This window comes from Cetorhinus maximus, chromosome 22 (genome assembly GCF_964194155.1).
Source record: "Cetorhinus maximus chromosome 22, sCetMax3.hap1.1, whole genome shotgun sequence".
Classification (NCBI taxonomy): domain Eukaryota; kingdom Metazoa; phylum Chordata; class Chondrichthyes; order Lamniformes; family Cetorhinidae; genus Cetorhinus; species Cetorhinus maximus.
In genome coordinates this window covers 25395787-25416876 of record NC_135900.1, presented here as the reverse complement: position 1 = coordinate 25416876, position 21090 = coordinate 25395787, and the positions used below count along the sequence as shown (strand labels likewise).

At 43.5% G+C, this 21090-nt stretch overlaps 1 protein-coding gene across 1 annotated transcript in view; it reads left to right on the top strand.

Moving 5' to 3' along the window:
* Positions 1–21090, top strand: part of ptprq (protein tyrosine phosphatase receptor type Q) — a 194468-nt gene that overhangs the window by 155535 nt on the left and 17843 nt on the right. The window contains exons 36-39 of the mRNA XM_078568562.1: positions 3580–3708; positions 11669–11695; positions 12262–12343; positions 20450–20540. Coding sequence (XP_078424688.1) covers positions 3580–3708; positions 11669–11695; positions 12262–12343; positions 20450–20540 — 329 coding nt within the window. The remainder of the gene's footprint in view (positions 1–3579; positions 3709–11668; positions 11696–12261; positions 12344–20449; positions 20541–21090) is intronic.

Below are 21090 nucleotides of genomic sequence, written 5' to 3'. Positions count from 1 at the left end.
ATTGGCATGGGTCAGTGTGCGGAAGTGTTAAGGTCTGTCCGACCCCCCCACCCCGTGGCACTCAGGGGTGCTAAAGTCTGACCAACTGTCAATGACGCCGGAGCTGGCCGCGAGGGTAAGCCCTGGCTGCTTGGACTGAGTGCCTTGCGGCTCGAGGGCCAAGGCTTGGATGTGCCCTGCAAGGTGCTCCTCAGCTGAGGTTGGCCAATGGCGCTGCAGGTAGAGAGTGGACGAATCAATGTTCCTTTGTCCTTTCAGGAGAAGACGAGCCATAACCAAGCAGAGAGGTCACGTCCAGGCGGAGGCCTGCCCGACCTGCTGCTGCTCAGCAGGTTCGAGCAGGACGCCCTAGAGCTCGAGTACGGCACGCTCCATGTGCAACTGAGTGTGGAGAGGCGGGGGGTGCCAGACGAATGTAAGAGCACGGTGCATAGAGGTAAGTTTCGGATTGTGCAACTATTCTAGTGTAGTCTCTTCATTGATGGGAGCCTCCAACCTGGAGTTCCTATTGATCATTGAAAGGCAATGGCACTGTGATGCAGGTCTCCATTGTCTCACCTGGGTACCTGGCATACACAGTGACAGTGAATGACTTTAACTAATGATATGTCCTTGTTCTCCCTCTTATGTTTGCCAGAACTCTCTGGACCCTGAGGGGCCACCCCTGATGCTGGAGGACCACCGGGCTTCACTTGCACCTGCGTCACACCCTCTTCCTGAAGCAGGCACCAAGGCAGATTCCAGCACCTCAGTGGGCATTAGATCAGTGGCTAGAATGTTGGTGCACATTGGTGAGGGCACTTCACAATTGCTTGAGGCGGAGGCATAGAGTGCCAAGGCAGCGGCAGTCGGAGGACTGCTGGAGATCAGGACGATGCTCAATTGAAGGCTGATGATGAGCCCCTGGAGTCGTCCATTGGGCAGCAGATGCTGGATGTTCAGCGGGATGTGCGGGAGAATCTGGTGGCGAGCCATGAGGGTCTGCGTGCCATGGTCTCTGCTGCGTTGATCCTCATGGCCAAGCGCATAGCCTCCTCCATTGAGAGTGTGGTGACTCTTATGGAGAGACAGCTCCATGGACAGAATTAGGAGTTCCTGGGGTTGTGCTCGGACCTGCAAGTCCTCATACAGGCACTGACCTCAGGTGGTCAGTGCCTGTGTGGGAGATGGATGAGGCACCCAGTATCCCAGCTAAGTGCCCATCCATCCATGGTGAGCAGGGAGGTCCAGAATGACCTCACGGCGCATGAGCTGATTGTCGTCTCTGTGGGCTCCTCTCAGGGCACTCTGGATGATGGCAGCAGCTCCTCCGCCCCTCCACCCCTCTGCCAGTGACAGTGGCATCTGATGAGGCTGCGATGACCGGGGAGATGCCAGCCGTGGCACTGGCCACTCACTCCCAGGCGGACCAGCACAGGCTCCGCTGGCCAGTGGACAATCGCCAAGCTCATCAAGGCCAACAAGACAGCAGAGTCAGCAGGCTGACTCCAATGCCAGTGCCATCGAGGGGGGCGGCACCAAGACTTAGCACTCGCAACGGTAAGCTTAAGGCACCATGAGCATGAGAGGGACAGTTCACAGGTGATTTTCTGTTCATTTATGTTTGCTTTATATGTCTGCTGCTATATGGACATCAACACCAGTAATTGTAATGCCATAATGATGGCCTGAGTATGCTACGCCAGTTTGTAATGCTGGATGTGAGTGGCTGGATACTTCATTGCACAGACACTGAGCGAAATTTGGGTGCAAATGATAAGGTCATTTCAGACACCCGGGATGGAGGCGGCAGCCCTGACACGAGGTGGAAGCTGATCTTTGGTAGCCTAGCTGAAGAGTTAAGATGTTCCTGCCTCCCTGGAGGTTACCGAGGCCTGCTTCCATGTCCTCAGTGTTCTCCTCACCATGCTCCTCTTTTGATTCACTACTGGACTCATCATCTGTGGCCTGTGCAGCTGCTTCAAGATCCTCTTCCTCCAGAGGGTCCCCCTTTGCCAGTGCCAGATTATGGAGAGTGCAGCATGCACTCTGGGGTGTATTGTAGTGCGCCCCCTGAATGTGTGCAGTCGATTGCACCCTGGACGCGGGGAAACCCAGCAATCGCTGCAAAGCCTCTGGCTCGCTTAGCCTGGCTGGCCTCGTCTGTAAGGTAAAGAATAAATGTCAGTACTCACCTGAACAAAGCTTCTGTCACCAGTTTGACACAGCTGTAGACAGCTGATTGGGAGACTCTACTCAGATACCTACTAACCCATGGAAAGAGTCGCAGGCATAGAAGTTGAGGGCCACCGTGACCTTCAGAGCCACTGGCATGAGGTGTCCACCCACACAGTCGGAGCTGATCTCAGGCACAATCGTCTGACAAATAGAGGTCACTGTCTCCCTTGATAGGCGAATCCTCCTTCAGCATTGCACCTCAGACCTATTGAGGTAGCTGCATTGCTGTAAACCCTGGCAGCAGGGTAGTGGCATCTTCTACAGCCCATTCCGCCTTGGAATTCCTGCTGGCCCTGCACCCCTTGTGCCTGCGCCTCTCCTCCCACAGGTTCATCCCCTGGAAGCTGCATTGGGACACCTGGCCTCCTCTCCCTTCTGCCCCTCTCTTCCTCCACAGAGGAGGTGCCACCAGCGGAGAGCACAATGCCCATTACCAGGGTAAGGGGAGACTGTCTGATACCTGGAAGGGTCCACATGGTCTGAATCCTCCGGGGTCCTTGGAGACACCAAGGAGTCCTGAAATGAAGCCTGGAAATGCTAACAATGAAGCCCTGAACAGAGACGTAGCTGCCAAGTACCAATAAGTCACCAGTAGCAAACTATGTACCTAACTCCCCACTACTGACACTGGCAATGCTGCTCATCTCTTTTGTCCCACCTGTGGATGAGGTTTTTAAAATTGAAAATTGTTGGCGGGCCACCTGCCCGTTTTGCCCATATGACGGACGTGAAATCACACGGGCGATGAAAAATCGGCGTCAGTTGGCTTTTTAATCGCCTTAAGTGGCCTCTTAATTAATGGCAGGTGGGCTCCAGCACCCACTCCCGCCCGCTGACCGAAATATCGCGCAAGTACGTGATGACGTTGGGATGCTCACCCGACGTCATCGCGCGCTATTTTACATTCGAGCATGCCGGGGACGCACCCGCACGCCAGGTGAAAAATTCTGCCCTTAAATTTTTTTTAAATTGTAAATTCAACTCATCTCATAGCTATCCTGGTAATTGAATTGAATAGTTAATTAAAATACTGTTATTTATTTAATATGTAATTTTTTGGGGGGCACAAAATTCCCCATTCTTTGCTCCCTCTAGTTTCTTGATCAGCATCAAAGCAAGCAAGGAGCTTGAAAATACTTTGGCTGCCAATGCTGAGACAATTGTGCCTGTTGCAAAGGGAAACAAAGTTCTCAATAATTATGCATTGTTTTCCCAGAGTTCAATTTGGATCCTGTATGAAAATCTCTTATAAATTATCTCTTATCTTCTATCTTCTTGCAGCCAATGGAATGGTTTAATATTTCTAACAATCTCTTGTGCTGTGTATACTGAGTATTGTTGGTACCTGTAATCCTTATACAGAATAAGACAAAAGCAGAAGGAAGGAGGCACATACTCTCCAAGGGATGCGGAAATTATTGACACTAAATTCAAGCTGGACCAGATGATTGCAGTGACAGACCTGGAACTAAAGGAGGAGAAGCTGACACGGTGAGCTTCCAATATCCTAGCAACCAAAGAGTCATGACCCTATTCCGACCTGTACTTGTTTGGAAGTGTTTGCAGTGCTGTTATTTACTGAGGTCACTCAACTCCTTTTTGAAAGGCCAAACTCCATCTTTTAGATGCCACACATACACACATAAAAGCAGTCAATCTTCCTTGGACTTCAATCCTCCATGAAAAAAATGCAGCAACACGTTGTTTCTGCTTTAAAACTGGTGTCACTAAAATTTTAATTGATTTAAAAAAAGATTAAGCAGCTATTTTAAAGATAGATTGTAATTATATTTTGCTCATGATTTGGCATAATTGATTCAACAAAAATCAGGAGTTCAATGTACAGGGATAAGAGAACTGATTGTGAAGTATGTGTGCATTAATGAATGAACTTCAGCATGTAACTACTTTGCTTAATCAGCTCACTGTCTGTGTACCTGATGTAAAATTTTATTCAGATTTTGCCTTCTTAATTGTGATATTTTTGAATGCGCATCCTTTCAAAAGTACACTAAATATTGCAAATTTTAAGGAGCTATTCATTCAAATAAAGACTGCATTGTGAAATAAAATTAAAATTGTACATCATACAGTTTGAAGAGCTTAAGTAAATATTCAGGCAATGCTTACCACTGATTGCAGTGAATAAAAAAGATGTCAAAGCAATAATCAATTAAAAATGTAATAATGAAGGCGATGTGTTTGAAAACATTTAGAAGGTTTTGGGGATATGGGGGAGGGTGAAGTAATACAATTCATTTTTGCATATATTAAGTAAAAATCATTAAATACATTGGTCTAGACTTTTCTTTCCCCTCCTTCCCTCCAATTTTTTGGAAAACCAAAGAGCAGGTTGGGGTAGAAAGATGTTTAGGGGCATGCACGCAGTCTCCCCACTTCTTTGCATCTTGCCCATTACCTGGTGCCCAGGCTGCAGCATATGTGAATTACATGCAAATTAGGGAAGTATGCCATCCAGTGTGTTTCTTGTAATTTGTGTCCTTTGATTGTTGGTTGCAAGGGCTGCCCAGCAGATTCAATGCTCTCCTGATAGTAGCTTCAGGCCCCAATTTTGTTTTTGTTGACATCTGTGCCTATGCAAGCGCTGAAAGAGCATGAAAAGACTGAAGAGGAGGACTCATAATTATAATTTTAAATAATTTTTTTCCAGGCAGCATGGATGCACTTGAAGGTCTGTCATTGTTAAATTCTGTTCCCATTTTGGTGAAACTCCCCAACATAACCTAGAAAACCGCTTGCATTTAAATGACCCAGAAACCAGAAAGTCAGCTTCAGTCAAGGGCTCATCTCCATAGTGGATAAAATTCCTATGCCATGCTGGCTCCCCAATCCTACCCATTCTGCCAGCAGTGAGCGAAAATTGATGGTGAGGAAGAAACCTTTCTCTGGTGTAGATATAAATAAGGCACATGCACAGTTTCCCTCTGTGCCCCTGTATTTTCAGGATCTAAAATCCCGAAACAAAGTGCCCACATCTGCAGGTTGCATTCATAATCCCGAACAGAGTGATTATACATATCAAATTTTAAATGTGCACTGGGACAGTTTTGTTCCCTATATTCAATTTCTTCATGTTGAATATGCACATGGAATGTATGCCGCTTAAATCTGATAGAACATGCACTTTATCTGCACTGTTCAGTTTAGGATAGTGAAGATAATGTGTGAAGCAGAAGAACTAAAATAAATGAGTAAATTGGATGTTATTTTTCTATTTAATTAGATACATAGGCCACTTCCCAGGACCTTCATGCCTACTATCACCAGCTTTGGATAGTTTAAATTTAAAAGACGTATTTCTGTTTCTTTTCGGGGTTGAGTATTTGCATCTACATTATTCTGCTAAATCACTAATTAGCATTTCCTACTATTACCCCTCTGTGAGTGACCATGTTTTACAGCATGAATTATTTGATGAATATGGTACATCTGGTGTGACAATGTGCATCCACCTGTGTTGGTTCTTGGTTTAAAGAATTGCTTGTGTTGTTCGAGAATGTAATTGCTTGCTGACAGTACTGTTTGTGTGTTACTAACACATGCTTTGACATAAGGACAACATGTTAAAACATGCTTGCACATTGACTTTTAATCTCAACATTTTAGTTATTTACAAACTAACATTCTGATGGCTCCTTTCTTCCAGTTATTCCTCGTTATTCTTTAGACGCAAGGAAATTTATGTCATCCAGTAAGTCAAGTGCTCAGTCTGTTGAAGTGTTGCTATCCCAACATATTATTGTGCAATTTCACGCAAAGTATATCATGTTACAGTGACAGGAACTGTGGAATTAGTAAAATACAACCCCGAACTTAAGCATTTCAGGACACTTCAGGAACCTGATTTCCAAGTGTCTTCCAAATCAGTTGGTGGGTGCGATTTCAGAATAAAGGCGCAATGGAAAGGATAATGATGTAGGGTATAAAACAGGCATCTGACCTGCTACCAGCCATTTTGTGCCCCCTATGGCCCCACCCCCCCACCCCCAACATTCTCTATTTTCCACCCTTACCTCAGCTGAAACCCTCAATCAGGCCTTTGCTAACTTGAGACTTGACTGTTCCAACACACTCCTAGTCAGCCTCCCATTTTCTATTGTCCATAAACTTGAGACCATCCAAATCTCTGCTGCCCATGTCCTTACTTCTATGAAATCCTGTTCACCCATCATCCCTGTGCTCACTGAGCGATGTTGGCTTCCACTTAAGCAATGCCTCAGATTTAAATTTCTCATGCTTGTTTTCAGATCCCTCTTTGGCCTCACCCTCCCTATCTCTGTAATCTCCTTCAGCCCAAAAAATCCTTCAAGATATTCCTTAAAACCAACCTCTTTGGCTAAGCTTTTGGTCATCTCCCCCTAGTATCTCCTTATACAGCTCAGTGTCAAATTTTGTTCGATATATTCCTTGTGGAGCGCCTTGAGGTGTTTTACTACATTAAAGGTTCTATATAAATACAAATTGTTGTGGTTGTTGTTAGATTAAAAGGAAATTGGGAAAGTTCAATCTAGAAGCCTCCTCTCAAGTTATTCGTATATCTTGTTCTCCTTCTCATTTGTTGATGCACAGGCATGCACACACTACCATGAAAAGCATTATGCACAGTGGTTTTCGATTCAAACACTGTTTAAAGATGTCCTTTAGACCAATAATCTAACAAATGTTCCACATCTGTTACTGTAGGGCTGGAACACCAGCCTGTCAGCCTTGCCAGTTGGCCAGAACAAGATAGGATCCTGCATCACTATAACAAATCCTTGGCCTTTCTGCTTGCTATTGTCTCAGGTTCAGAGTCGCCAATCATTCCTTTAAGCAGACTTTGCTCATCAACCAAAGTGCTCCTTTACAGCCCACTATCTAGTTTAATGACAGCAAGACCTGTGGTTGTAACACAGAACCCTTGGTGCATATTTTCACAAGTGCTGTCACAGGCATTCTCCTGACTTTACAAAGGCGGACTGAAAGGTGCTCTTGTGAAATGGGGGACAACTGCAAATCAAGAAACTTATGTTATATAACTTAGATGAATGGTCAAAACACACTTTTTCACAGTGAAATTCAATAATTTCTTATTACTCCTCACTTCCATGAAAATAATAAAACCCAGACTGTATTGACACTCGGGGCGAGCCCCAATGCCAAGGTTCCGTGTTTTTGGTGACAGACAGCACAGGTTCACTTTATCATTTTCATGGGGAGAATTTTCTCCCCGTCGGGCAGGCAGGTCGGGAGCAGGCACAGAGCCGATCACTGCCTGCGATCAGCTGCGCGCTGCCATTTTATGTGACGCGCACCCGGTAGTGCTACCTGTGCAGGAGGGGCGGGTCAGGACCTGCGCTCTTTTACGCATGCCTGTGCGGGTGGGGGGAGGAGGGAGAGTCAGGAGCTGCCTCAGGAAGATTAAGATCAAAATGAAACTTTGAAGAAAAGAAAAAATAAAATTATTCAGACATGTCCCCTCATGTGACAGTGTCATATGAGCTAGGACATGTTTATGAATTTCCATGAAGTTTTATTTATCCTGCCCGTGGACGAGGTTTCATGAAAAATGCGAAGGCCACTTGGGCTCTTCGCCTGCCCGTCAACCTTAAGGTTGGACAGGCAGCCCTGTCAATATCTTTAATTGGTTTATTAATGGCCTTAACAGGCCTTTGACAGTTCAGCCGACTCCGCGCGTTTTATGCATCAGCATGTGGGGCCTGCCCCTGCACACCGAACAGAAGATTCTCGCCCATGGCTTTGAAAGGGAAAAGAAAATACTCCCTTCAGCGTGTGAAGTCGCGAGCGTTTGAGCCATCTGGTTGAAATGCCTCTCAGTTGTTGGAGCTTAGACATGCAATTGTCTGCTGAATGCATTGAATGAAAACTCTCCTAACTGATAGTCTAGCTTAAAACTAGTTGACTCCAATAGCTTTTTGCCATTCCCACAAAGCTACAAAAACTTATTTAGATAAATGAATTTCTGGCTGTTACATTTCTCTTTGTCAGTTAATTTACACTTCAAACCAAAGACATGACCCTTCTTTCTATGACTGTTAGTGAATGTTAAGTCAAAAATATCGCAACTTAATTTTACCAAGAGTATTATAAATTGATAAAATTCTGATCAAGCAATACCAGCCAGGAGGTAATGCCAGGTAAGTTACAGCACTTAGTTGAGGAGGAGAAGGAGATTGTGCCCAAGGAAGAGCAGAAACCTTGTGCCCAGGCGGCCATATGGATGCCAGGAATGACTCTTTCTGTACTTTGGAAAATTTAACATCACTGTAAAAGCATATAGGCAATCATTGTAATATTTTTGTAGCAATTCAATGTGAAAGAATATGAAAGTCCTGGCCTTGCTAAACAATGTTCAGCTAAATGTTTGGGATTTCCACCCCTCACTTGGGGCACAGATAAAGAAAGTATGTTTTGGCAGGAAGAATGGGGAAATCATAGGTGCATTCAAGGGGAAATTAGACAAGTAGGTGAGGGAGAAGGGAATAGATGGTTATAATGGCAGATTTAGATGGAAAAAGATGGGAGGAAGCTTAAGTGGAATATAAACACTGGCACGGACTCATTGGGCTGAATGGCCTGTTTCTGTGCCGTCCTATGTATTCCTATGTACAAATGCACAGTTTATGGGACTATAACTTTGCCAAACTAAAGAAGGATAAAGTCCTTTTGCCATTGCTCAGATTTTAATAAATTAAATATGACATAGCTTAAACAATGATTGAAGTTTCATGAAGTGTAAGATGTTTTGAGAGAAGAATCGCTCTAGTTACTGTATGAAGTAAATTTAATTTTGAATGCATACATATAATGACCAAAGTAATGTTAATTGGACATTGCAGAGTTTATAATATTCAATACCTGTGCTCTTTTCAGTATTGCCACAGCCAAATGATGCTAGCACAAAGAAGCTCACAGAATGATGTATCTTCATTATTGTACTTTTGCGTTATAAAATTTTCTATTACTATTAATAAATTTGGTGGATTGCAACTTCTTGGCAACACTTGCAGCATGCATGTTACCATTATAGCTACGGAAAACTGACATATGTTTATGACCATAACAAATTTAATTTAAAAAATCACTGTGTCCAGCTGTGAGATTCAGCTATAAAATTGCTTGGAGTAAAATCAACACTCTAAATGTGAAATACATATTTAGAAAAAAAGCATAAAAATATGCCATAAAAATATGAACATCTGTGAAAATGGACAGTTTAAGATTTAAAGGGTAGACCCATACTAAAATTTAAAAATAAAAAAGTGAATAAAACTCAATAGGAATAAACAGTTAATGACTCCAGTCAAGAAAGCCCACTCAAAAGTTCCATCTTTTCTTTAAAATAAAGAGAGCATAGAAGTCAGAAAAGTAAATTTCATACATCTGAAATTCCTGGGTTTGTAATTCAGGCAGCACTGACCTTATTGGAGTCTTTTATATGCAGTGGGAGTTCACCTTATTTGAATAGGGTAGGTGAGGGTACGTACCATTTAAGGTGCATTTCTTTTATGCAGCTGCCCTTGCTTGCCAGAAGCTCTGGCATCCACCCACTCACCCGCCATTATATCCTTGACACACTGAGCAAGGAAGGAGTTGTAGGGTGTGCACAGGTAAGGGTGGTCTTCAGAACTTATTTTTAAAATTAGGAGGTCTTCAGGGACGCAGACTATTTGCCTAATCTGGGCCTCACCAATAGAGTCCACAGCCATGTAGAGGCCAGTATGCCTTCACATGAAATGCCTTATGGAATAGCCCTTCCCCCCTCCCTGCCATTGGTCTTGTCAGAGGCAGATTGAAGTCCCATCCTTCCATCCTATCATATTGCAATGAAGAGACTCATAGAAACTGCAGAGACTCATCATAATCAGACCTGCACTGTTTCCCTGGAGATCCTGCTGGTCTCTAGCCATAGTTATGGTAGGAGACTTGTAGAACCCTCATGGATTTTTAGGATCTATGTCTGTTATTCAGCAACACAGAAATATGCTTGGGTGCCATTTCAATCAAAAATCCATCTGTAGACAAGATTTCAATAAATTCTGGATTCTTCATTTTATACTGGTGCTAGGTCATGTTGGAATACAATTCCACATGCTAATACCTCATTGAAATTGTAATTACCTTGACTGAGCCCTGACTGCGTTGTGGCTTTTGACACTGGACAATTACAGTAAAGTCTGATCCCAACCTTAACTGATGACTACTACATGAATAGTCAAAACTGTGGATGATTTTTCTCTTCCTTAACCCAATTGTAGTGCAGCCAAAAGATTGGGTTTGGGACCTTCACTGATCTACATGTTCAGCTATGAAAGATTTGATCAAGGGTCAGAAGTTACTCAAACGGGGGGAGTGGGGGTGGAGTGGGTGGTTGAGGTTTGTGGTTTAAAGTATTTCGTATATCCATGTCAGCAGAAACTTTCTGTTGGGAGACTTTTAGCCAGAGAGAGATTTCTATAGTATTCAAATCATTTCTTATAATTGTTTAAAGTCATTAGACAACTCATTTCTTACAACTCCCCACCTTGCAAAGGAAATATTCTTATTGACTTCTCATAATCAGTTCCTGACTAACCTAACTATTTCTAAGTTATTGCCCTGCATGAGCTGACAAGTGTATAAATTATTTAATTATCTCATTAATATTGTCTTGGGCATCCTGACAATTCTGTACAATAGCTAGTTTTGGTTTTAGCTCCTGCTGCAATTCTTTAATTTGATTGAATCCTCCCTTATTCATTTTAGTTAAAATTCCCTTTTTGCACAGCCCCAAATGACTTAGGTAGGGAGATATATGGAGTTTATATAAAATCCCCATTGTTCATTGTAGTTTGAAAGGTAAGCTCACTTAGTTGTCTAATTTATTTTAATGCAAATCACTATAATTTAAATGTGTGTGCATCACTGAAAGAAAGGAATGTAATGTGGAGTTACTGAATCAAGTGCAGTCATACAGAAATTAAATTATTTAAATTAAATTCAATTCAGAGCAAAGTTTTAAATGAAATAATAAGTCACAATTGTCTTGGCCTGACTTGACTTACAGTGCAACACAATGGAAGAAATAATCATGTCATTAAAAAAATCTATGACAATAAATTAATATTACACACAAATAATCTTGTAAAATTCAACCTCTTATTTTTAATAATGCAGTTTTATAAGTATGCACTTTATAGCTTTGTTTATATCTCCTCATACTGAGTTCATATATATGACATGGTTTTCAGACTTTAATAATTTGCATCTAAACCGTGTATATTGATTTAGTTTAATAAGTGGATATGATGTGTTCTCGATTTTCACAAACCTTAATATTTGTTGCATATCCCATTGCTTTATGCTACTTTTTGTACATTGTAATGACTATAAAACAAATGCAAAATGTATTTAGAAAATGCAAAATTTTGAAAAAATCTCTGCGTTGCAGGTTGCTCAGTTATAGGAAATCTCTCAAGTAAGTAGTTGCAAATTTCTCTGTAGTTTTTTTGTTCACAGCTTGGTAAAATTTGATGTGATTTCTTTTCTATTTTCTGCCAGGTTAAAAGTCAAACTGTATAAATCATAAAAGTATGACCAATTGCATGGTAACTGGAGAAGGGCTTTTTCTTCTCCCTCTGGAGTGAACCGTACATATCTGTATTTCAGCTTTGGAAGCAATATGGGCTTATTTAAATTCCTTGGAGTGCAGGAAAGATGTCATTATTAGAATGACATCGCATTGATTGCATTATTACTTTGTATTCCAAATTTCAAGGAATAACTTCATGTTGTACAAAAATCCTCAAAGGTTGTAATATCCACATACTGTATTTTAAACATCCCTTCAAACAAATCACCCACTATTTGAATATTACCGTATCAAACATAGTTGTGCCTCATTCTAAAGAGGCGCAAGGACTTAACTGTAGATAATCTTTGAATGTAATTTATCATCAGCAGAATGACCTATACATAACTGGCAAATTTTGAACAAAAGTTACATGAATTTGTACTTCTTTTAAAACTCAATCTGTCCCACAGGCCCATTAACAAGAAGTCATTTCTTCAGCATGTAGAAGACCTGTGTGTTAACAACAACCTGAAGTTTCAAGAAGAATTTTCGGTATGTCTTCAACAGTTGTCACAACACACCAAGAATTTAGCAGCTTCATATGTCACAATTCATGTCTAGTTTAGTGCATGTGAGACCAGTGAGAACCCTGGCCTTGATAATCAATACCCAATTACCAGGTTTAATGTTTATATAGTAATGTTACACTGATTTAGGTTCTTCACTATATGTGGCAACCTGATCGGAACCATTCACCAACCATCTCAGTGTAGGTTGATCCTCTGCAGACCACCCCACATTGACATTTTTCTTGATGGGGTGTCACTGTGAGTGTTCATTAGACAGAGGTTAATTCAACTGAGTTCTATATGTTTTTTTTTAATATTCTGTTCTTCTGGGCAGGATCAAGGTAACTTTAACACGTTGGATGTCCTTTTACAGCAACTTGAGTCTGAAATCTAGCCTTAGGTTGTACTTGAAATTCACTTTCTGGGGCGGTAAGCCGCAAAGTCCTGCCATTCTACTTAGATAAAAAGGTAGTGTGGATCTGGGAAAGCAAACAACTGAACAGAAAGAGTGAAATGAAAGAAATATATCTGTTTTCAATGTGTCACAGTTAATTACTGTTGTATATAATTCATGAGGAATAACAGATAAATATTAGGTTATAGTTTTATTTTTATGATTATATTTCATATTTCTGTGGTAATTTCAGGACCATCTGCAGTGGAGTCCACAGCAACAGACATTAATATTGGTGTATTGCTTGTGAATGCTCAGACTACTCCTGTAGACTGTAGTAGGTTTTCTTGTCCCGCTTTAACAAAATGGGGTATCAGATGGAGAGAATTTTGAGGCAAGGCTTCACAGATCCTACTCCATCCGTTGTCATGCAGATCAGTGTACACTCTGACAGAGCACCTAGTAATAGAGGTGCGACTGGAATACAGTGGATGAGAATGCTATTTCTGAAGACAGTGCAACATTCAGGCCACCCACCCTTTCACTCAAATGCCATAGGATGTCCAGATAGCACCAGCCAACTACCACAGTATCAGATATAGTGCAAACAGTTGGTGGAATTAAATTGTGACCCAACACAGGAGGGCACAAGAATACTTCCATCCCAAGAGACACAGATTGATAGCAAGTCATCTCAATTACCCGCCCCACTAATCCAGCATCTAGAAGAAGCATTAATATATAAATTTTTTTACACCTATACTATCATCATGAGAAAGCACCAAGGCAAATAGCATTGATGGCACATTTGTTACTCTTAGGGAAACAAATGGGGCTTCCCAAAAAAATGAAGCTCAGCAGCCATACCTTCTTGTTCATTCTCTGTGGCTTCCTCCATCACTGGATGTGACTCTGTCTCCTTGTCAACCTGCTTCATGCCTAAAATCCTGCCAAGTGGGAAAAATAATGTGTTGTCTTATGCTGCTGCTTGCTTTGCACAGAAAGAGCTGGGTGTAGGGCAGGATTTTACATCCCGCGGGTAGGCGCGCGCCCGACCCGATCAGGCGTAAAATAGTGCGCAGTGACGTTGGGCGAGCATCCCGATGTCATCGTGCACTTGTGAGATATTTCGGTGGCGAGAGTCGGCAGCGTGCCCGCCAACAATTAAGAGGCCTATTAAGGCCCTTAATCAACTAATTTAAACATATTTTTTGCTGCCCGTCCAACCTTACCGTTGGCAGGCAGGCGAATTGGCCAGGCAGCCTTTTGATTCTTTAGCAAACTTCATCCACAGGCGGGATGAGGTTTCCACAATTAAATCAAAAATAAATATAAAGTATTGGGCAGAATTTTTATTCTGTTCATGTTATTGTGAGTGAGTCCCATGTCGGGACATTTTTTTTTCAGATTTTAAAAATATTTTTTGATTTTAAAGTTGTTCATCTCCCTGAGGCAGCTCCCTGCCTCCAGGGAGCTTTCAGTGCACACTCCCCCCCCCCACGCATGCACAGATTTTTGCGCTCGCACTCCTCCCGCCCCCACCCCAGCAGCGCTGAGCTTCTCAGCGCATCTTTCACGCTGGCTGGCCGTTTAATTGGCCGTCCAGCATGAAATCACGGCCGGGGGCCGATCGCAGCTGGCGGACCGTTTCCCGGCCACTCCTGAGCCCGCCTGCCGCGCCTCCGCCCGACGACCCGAAAATCCTGCCCGTAATGTTCCCGACGTGGGTTCTGCACACAGGTTGGAGAACTTGTGGGGAAATCCGCGTCGCTTCCGTAGGGGAAGCCTGACCAGATTAAGAGTCTATCAGGCACTTAACTGGCAGGAACCCAGCTTTCCCCAGGATTTAGGACCCTGGTGTAGATAACCCACCCGCCGAGAGCTGCCAGCTAGTCGGAGGCCATCGGGAGCAGTGGCTGCTGCCGGGAGTGCTCCAGTGACTTCACCTGGGATTGTTATTAGATTCCTGGACTCAGGTGAGTGAGGACAAGGTGGGGTGGGGGGGGGTTCAAGGAACAGGGTGCCGTGGGGGTGGTCACAGAGGGCTCGGAGGCAAGGGCAGGGTGTGGCTTTCAACGGCCTCACCTTTTGGTGCCAGATCTCTCGATCGGGCACTGAGTGCCTGACAGTGAAGGACCAACACACACCGCCTACCCCACACAGTAGACTGCTGGCAATAAGGTTTGCTGGGCGGTATTTGGGAGGCACAGGAAAGCTGTGTGAATTCCCATTTAATCCCTGAGCCCAACACTAAATCCTGTTGGGGGTGTCTCATTAATGAGCCTATTTGACATTCCACTACTGGCAGGCAAAGTTCCTGCATCAGGCACTTCCCGCTGTGCGAGACTGACGTGCAGCCTCTCCCACGATTAAGTGGGCCAGGCCACCATGTTTTCCGGCTGGACGGAAACTCCGCCCAGAGATTCAGGAATAAGATAGCTTTTGTGAGCAATTTATTTGTGTCATTTTGAAATGGAAAGCATTTATATTCCAGTCATCCATTGTATTCTAAGCGTATGTTGGCTGCTGAGCACCTGTCAGTTGGCTGGTTATCAATCTGTCCCTCTTGGGAAGGAAGTGGCCTTGAGCCGCCTTGTGCTGGGCCACAGCCTAACCCCACAACTATCTGCACTGCATCTGATGCTGTGGTGATCACAAGCCCTGTTGGCTTTTTAATACATCCTGGAGCATTTGAGTGAGTGAATGGGTGGGCTGGTGTTGCACTGTCTTCAGAAATAGTATCCTCATCCATTGTATTCCAGTCGCCCATTGTATTCCAGTCATGCCTCTACTACTGTGTACCTGTCAGTTGGTTTTGTATGATTCTTTCTGCAATGCAGGATATGCACACACCTAATTATTAATAGTGTTCAAAAATATTTGAAAGTGTTGATTTGGTGTGTATCACTTTTTTCTCTACTGAAAAATAAATCGCTAACATTTAAAAGGAGCACAACTCTTGAATTCTGTGATCAGTGGGCACCACAGGATGTTAACTATATATTTTTTTTAATTCATTCAAAATTTGAGCTTCGCTGGCAAGGCCAGCATTTGTTGCCCACCCTAACTGCCCTTGAGAAGGTGGTAGTGAGCCGTCTTCTCAAACTGCTGCAGTCCATGTGATATAGGTACACCCACGTAGCTGGAGAAAGGGAGTTCCAGAATGTTTACCCAGTGACAGCGAAGGAATAGCTCCAAGTTAGAGAGGGGAACTTGCAGCTGGTAGTGTTCCCAAGAGTCTCCTGCCCTTTCCTTCTAGGTGGTAGACGTCACAGGTTTGGAAGGTGCTATCGTAAGAGACTTGGCGAATTGCTGCAGCGTGTCTTGTAGATGGTACATATTGCTGCCACTGCGTGCTGGTGGTGGAGGCAGTGAATGCTTAAGGTGGTGGATGGAATGTTGAACAAGCAAACTGCTTTGTTTTGGATGGAGTTGAGTTTCTTGAGTGTTATTGGAGCTGCCTTCATCCAGACAAGTGTAGAGTATTCCTTCCCATTCCTGACTTGCACCTTGCAGATGACCAACATGCTTTGGGAAGTCAGGAGGTGAGACATTTGCCACTTAACTCCCATCCTCTGACCTGCTCTTGAAGCCACAGTATTTATTTGGCTTCTCCATTTTTGTTTCTGGTCAATGGCAACCCTCAGGATGTTGATGGTGGGGAATTCAGTGACAGTAATACTGTTTAACATTCAGGGAGATGGTTAGATTCTCTCTAATGGTCATTTCCAGGCACTTGTATGGTGTGAATGTTACTTGTCACTTATCAGCCCAGGCCTGAATGTTGTCCAGGTCTTGCTGCATGCAGTAACAGACTGCTTCAGTATCTGAGGAGTGTTGAATGGTGTTGAACATGTGCATTCATCAGCGAACATCCCTACTTTTGACCTTATGATGGAAGAAAGATCATTGGTGGAGCAGCTAAAGATGGTTGGATTGAGGAGACTACCAGAGGAACTCTTGCTGTGATATCCTGGGACTGATGATTGGCCTCCACCAATGACAACGATCTTCCTTTACTCTGGATATGACTCTAACCAATGGAGATGTTTTTCCACTGATTCTCATTGACTTTAGTTTTGCTAGGGCTCCTTGAAGCCACACTCAGTGAAATGCTGCCTTGGTCAAGGGCAGTCATTCTCACCTCAGCTCTGGAATTCAGCTCTTTTATCCATGTTTGGACAAAGACTGTAATGAGGTCTGGAGTCGAGTGTCCCTGGCAGACCCCAAACTGAGCATCGGTGAGCAGGTCATCGCTGAATAAGTACAGCTTGCTAGCACCATCAGTAACACCTTCCATCACTCTGCTGATGTTTGAGAGTAGACAGATGGGATGGTAATTGACCAAATTGGATTTGCACTTTTTATGCACCTGGGCAATTTGCCACATTGTCAGCTGAATGCCAGTGTTGTAGTTACACTAGAACAGTTTGGCTAAAGGAGCAGCTTGTACTGGAGCACAAGACTTAAGTACTACAACCAGGGTGTTGTCAGGGCCCATAGCATTTGCTACATCTAGTGTTTTCAGCCGTTTCTTGATATCACGGGTAGTTAATCAAATTGGTTGAAGACTGGCATCTATGATGCTTGTAACCTCAGGAGGAGCCTGAGATGGGTCATTCACCCGGCATTTCTGGCTGAAGATGGCTGAAAATGTTTCAACTTTCTGTTTTGCACTGATGTGCTGGGCTCCCCCACCATTGAGAATGGGGATATTTGTGGAATCTGCTCCTCTGGTTAGTCATTTAATTGTCCACCATCATTCCTGATTGGATGTGGCAGGACTTGCCGGGCTTAGATCTGATCCATTGGTTGTGGAATAACTTTTCTCAGTCAATAGCATGCTGCTTTCACTTTTTTGCATGCATACAACTATGCATTTCTTCTGGTGGATCTCTGGGACTTTGGCTGTAAACTATGGGAATAATTTTCCGGTCGGCGAGCGGGGGCGGGGCCCGCTCACTGACGCGTAAAATGACACGCGGTGACATCAGGTGGGCGTCCTGACGTCACTGCGCGTCATTTAGATTTTCAGTTCGGCAGCCACGTCGGCTGCGCGCCCACCAAACTGTCAAAGGCCTATTAAGGCCTGTTAAAAATTAATTAAAACTAAGCTAAGTGAGCTGCCCATCCAACCTTAAGGTTGGCGGGCAGGCAAAGAGCCCAGGTGGCCTTCGCATTTTTCATGAAACCTTCATCCGCTGGCGGTATGAGATTTCATGAAGTGTTTTAAAATTCAAAAAAATTATTTTAAAAATTCATTGACATGTCCCAGCTCATGTGACACTGTCACATGAGGGGACATGTTTTAAAAGTTTTTTTTTCACCTTTATTTAAATTTTAAAACCTTAAACTGATCCCTCTGAGGCACCTCTGTGCCTCAGGGAGATTTCTGCGCTCTTTCGCATGCACGCGACTCAGGGAATCGACCCCGCCCCCCCCCCCCCCCCGCCCGCACAGGGAGCACTCAGCGCTTCTGGGCGAGCGTCATGCTGGCAGGTTTTAATTGGCCCGCCCATGTAAAATGCCGGCGTGTCCCCGATCGGGGGCGCCGATTGGGTTCACGCTCACTCCTGCCCGCCCCGGCACAACCCCCCCAACGGGGGGAAAATTCAGCCCTATAATACAATGAATCTAACTATGTTAGGCTGATGCTTAACTTGTCTGTGGGACCACTCTCCAAATTTTGGCACAGGTCCACAGATGTTAGTGTGGAAGACTTTTCACACTCACCTGGGCAGGTTGTGCTGCAGGGTCTGGCTTTGTCATTCTAAGTGCCTAAGTTGATGCTGGGTGGTCCATCCGGTGATATTCTTTTTCAAATTTTTTTGTATCGGTTTGATACAACTGAGTGGCTTGCTGGGCTATTTCAGAGGGTGATTAAGAGTTAACCACATTGTTGTGGGTCTGGCATCCAAGTAAGGACAAAAGGTTCTCTTCCCTAAAGGACAGTAGTGAATCAAATGGGTTTTTATGACAATCCACTAGCTTTGTGGCCACCATTACAGACACTATCTTTTTATTCCAGATTTGTTAATTAATTGAATTTAAATTCTGCAAGGCAAGGCTTCGGTCCATAGAGTATGATCAGTCCTTCCTGGCAAACAGATCATTAGATAAAATGGAGGTTTGATCTGCTGGAATTTTGGCACAGAGAACCTATTCTATTGACTGTACCTCCCATCACGTTTTGGTTGGATGGGATTCTATTTGTCAAGTCCCCCTTCAGATATTAGCCAACTAGGCAACATGTCTGGGTCTTGCCCGATTTTTCTCCCACTTTAGTGCTCTTCCAACCAATTTATGCTATGCCTCAGGTCCAAGAAAATTTGGGGATCCCAATCCCCTGCAGTGAACTTTGGTGGCAGGTTAAAGGAAACCCCTGACTGCTTCTCCAGGATTCACTTCATTTTTCTGCAAGTTATGGTAGAAACCTGCAGAAATTCCAGCTAATCACCTTTCTCAGTGTGACCCAATTTGAGATGGTTGCACTCATTTTCAAGATAGTTTTTAATGTTGATTTATTTTTGCCTCAGTACTGATGCAGGGCATCTAAAACACTGACTTTACAACTGTCCCTTTTCTTTGAAAGGAAAGATTAAGCTAAACAGATTTGTCCAATGAGAATGAAAATAAAAATGTGAATGGAATTGAGGAGCTTCCTAATGCTTTGGACCATCTGATTCTCTTATGAAAAATTATGGATGAAAGTTAGTGTTGACAGGGTTCCTGCCCACCGGTTAGCGAACTGGTGGGAACCCTGCATCATTTTTCACTGAGAGACAATTACCAGGTAATCAGGCACTTACCTGTACAGTAGTAGGCCACTGTAGATTAAGTCCCTAGTAAGGTGAAAATCTTGCCCCTGAGAGCTGGTTGTCAATCAGAGGCCGGCAGTTCTCCACCACTGGCACTGCTGCCAGGAGCAGTGACTGCTGTCGGTAACACACTGGGGCCTTCACCAAGGTTCATCACTGGATCCCTGGAGTGGCATAAATGGGAATGGGATGAAGGTCCCTGGGAGGGGGTTACCAGCGAGGGAATGCGATGGGGAGGGGCGATGTGGCTTTCGGTGACTCTACCCCCTCCCCCCAATTTCCCGATGGCTGGGTCCCATGATCAGGCACTGAGTGCCCGTGAAAGAGTGACCGCCCACAGTAGGCCCCGACAGGGTTTGCTGTGCAGTTTTCTGAGACATGGGAGACTCATACAAATCTTGTTTAATCCCTGAGCCACCATTAAATCTTGGTGGGTGCAGGAATAATTTGATTTAAGTGTCTTATTAATGAGCTTAATTGACTTCCCACTGCTAGCAGGCAAGTTTCTCATGTTAGATTCTTCCCACTGCTCACTTAATGCTGGAAAGTTTTACCGCTGCTAGGAGTTAGACATATGGCCTCCGGCACAATTTTCTGGGACCGTCCGCCATCTTGCCTGCTCCAGCATGCTCCACTAAATTCCATCTGATGTTCCAGATAGTAGCTAATTTTTTCTGCCTATAGTGTTTGCTTGGTTTATAGTGCTTTACCAGTACATTGTAAACCAATCGTAAGGCTTAGAAGAGAAAGCTTAACTTAGTTTGAAAATAGATCCCCCTTGCAGGAAGTTTAATAATACCGGATTCAGTGGCTGTTCATGGATACTTATATCAGGTCTGATTGTTAGAAGTGACAGTTTGAAATATTTGTGTTACAGGAGCTCCCCAAACTGGGTCAAGAACTCACATCATCTGATGCTGATTTGCCTTGGAACCGAACCAAGAATCGCTTTGCAAATATAAAACCGTGTAAGTTCCGTTAAATTATTTGATTAGAGGACTTTGTAGAGCTATTATTTGAAATATTTTTTCAGAAAATGTTTCAATTAAAGCATGTAGTTTCATTTTTTCAAGGAGACAACAGTGATAGTGCAAAAAATATAATGTATTTTTTTTTAAATGATACACTTTTTAAAAATGGTCCACAGTTAATTATATCAAGTAATGTTCCATTTTGGAGAAAAATAGTATTTTATGTTGAGAACATGGGGATACCTTTCACAAATTTATGTAAAAGTTTTTCTGCAGTAACTCATTATGTAACATTTGTTCAGTTGAATTTATTTCCAGGATTGGGGTTGAGGCTACAATAGCCATTTTTTTTTCCTCAGCAAGTCAAGAAGACTTTTGTTCCATCTTCACTTTAACATGTTGTTTTCCAAATCAAATGTTTCCGCATCTGGAAGTACTCATGAGATTTGGATGACTTAGCTCATGCTCATTTTGTCTGCTCTGATTGTTTCTGTTTCTGATTTATTTCATATTCATAGATCACACTGTACTCCCCAGTTAAGAGGTC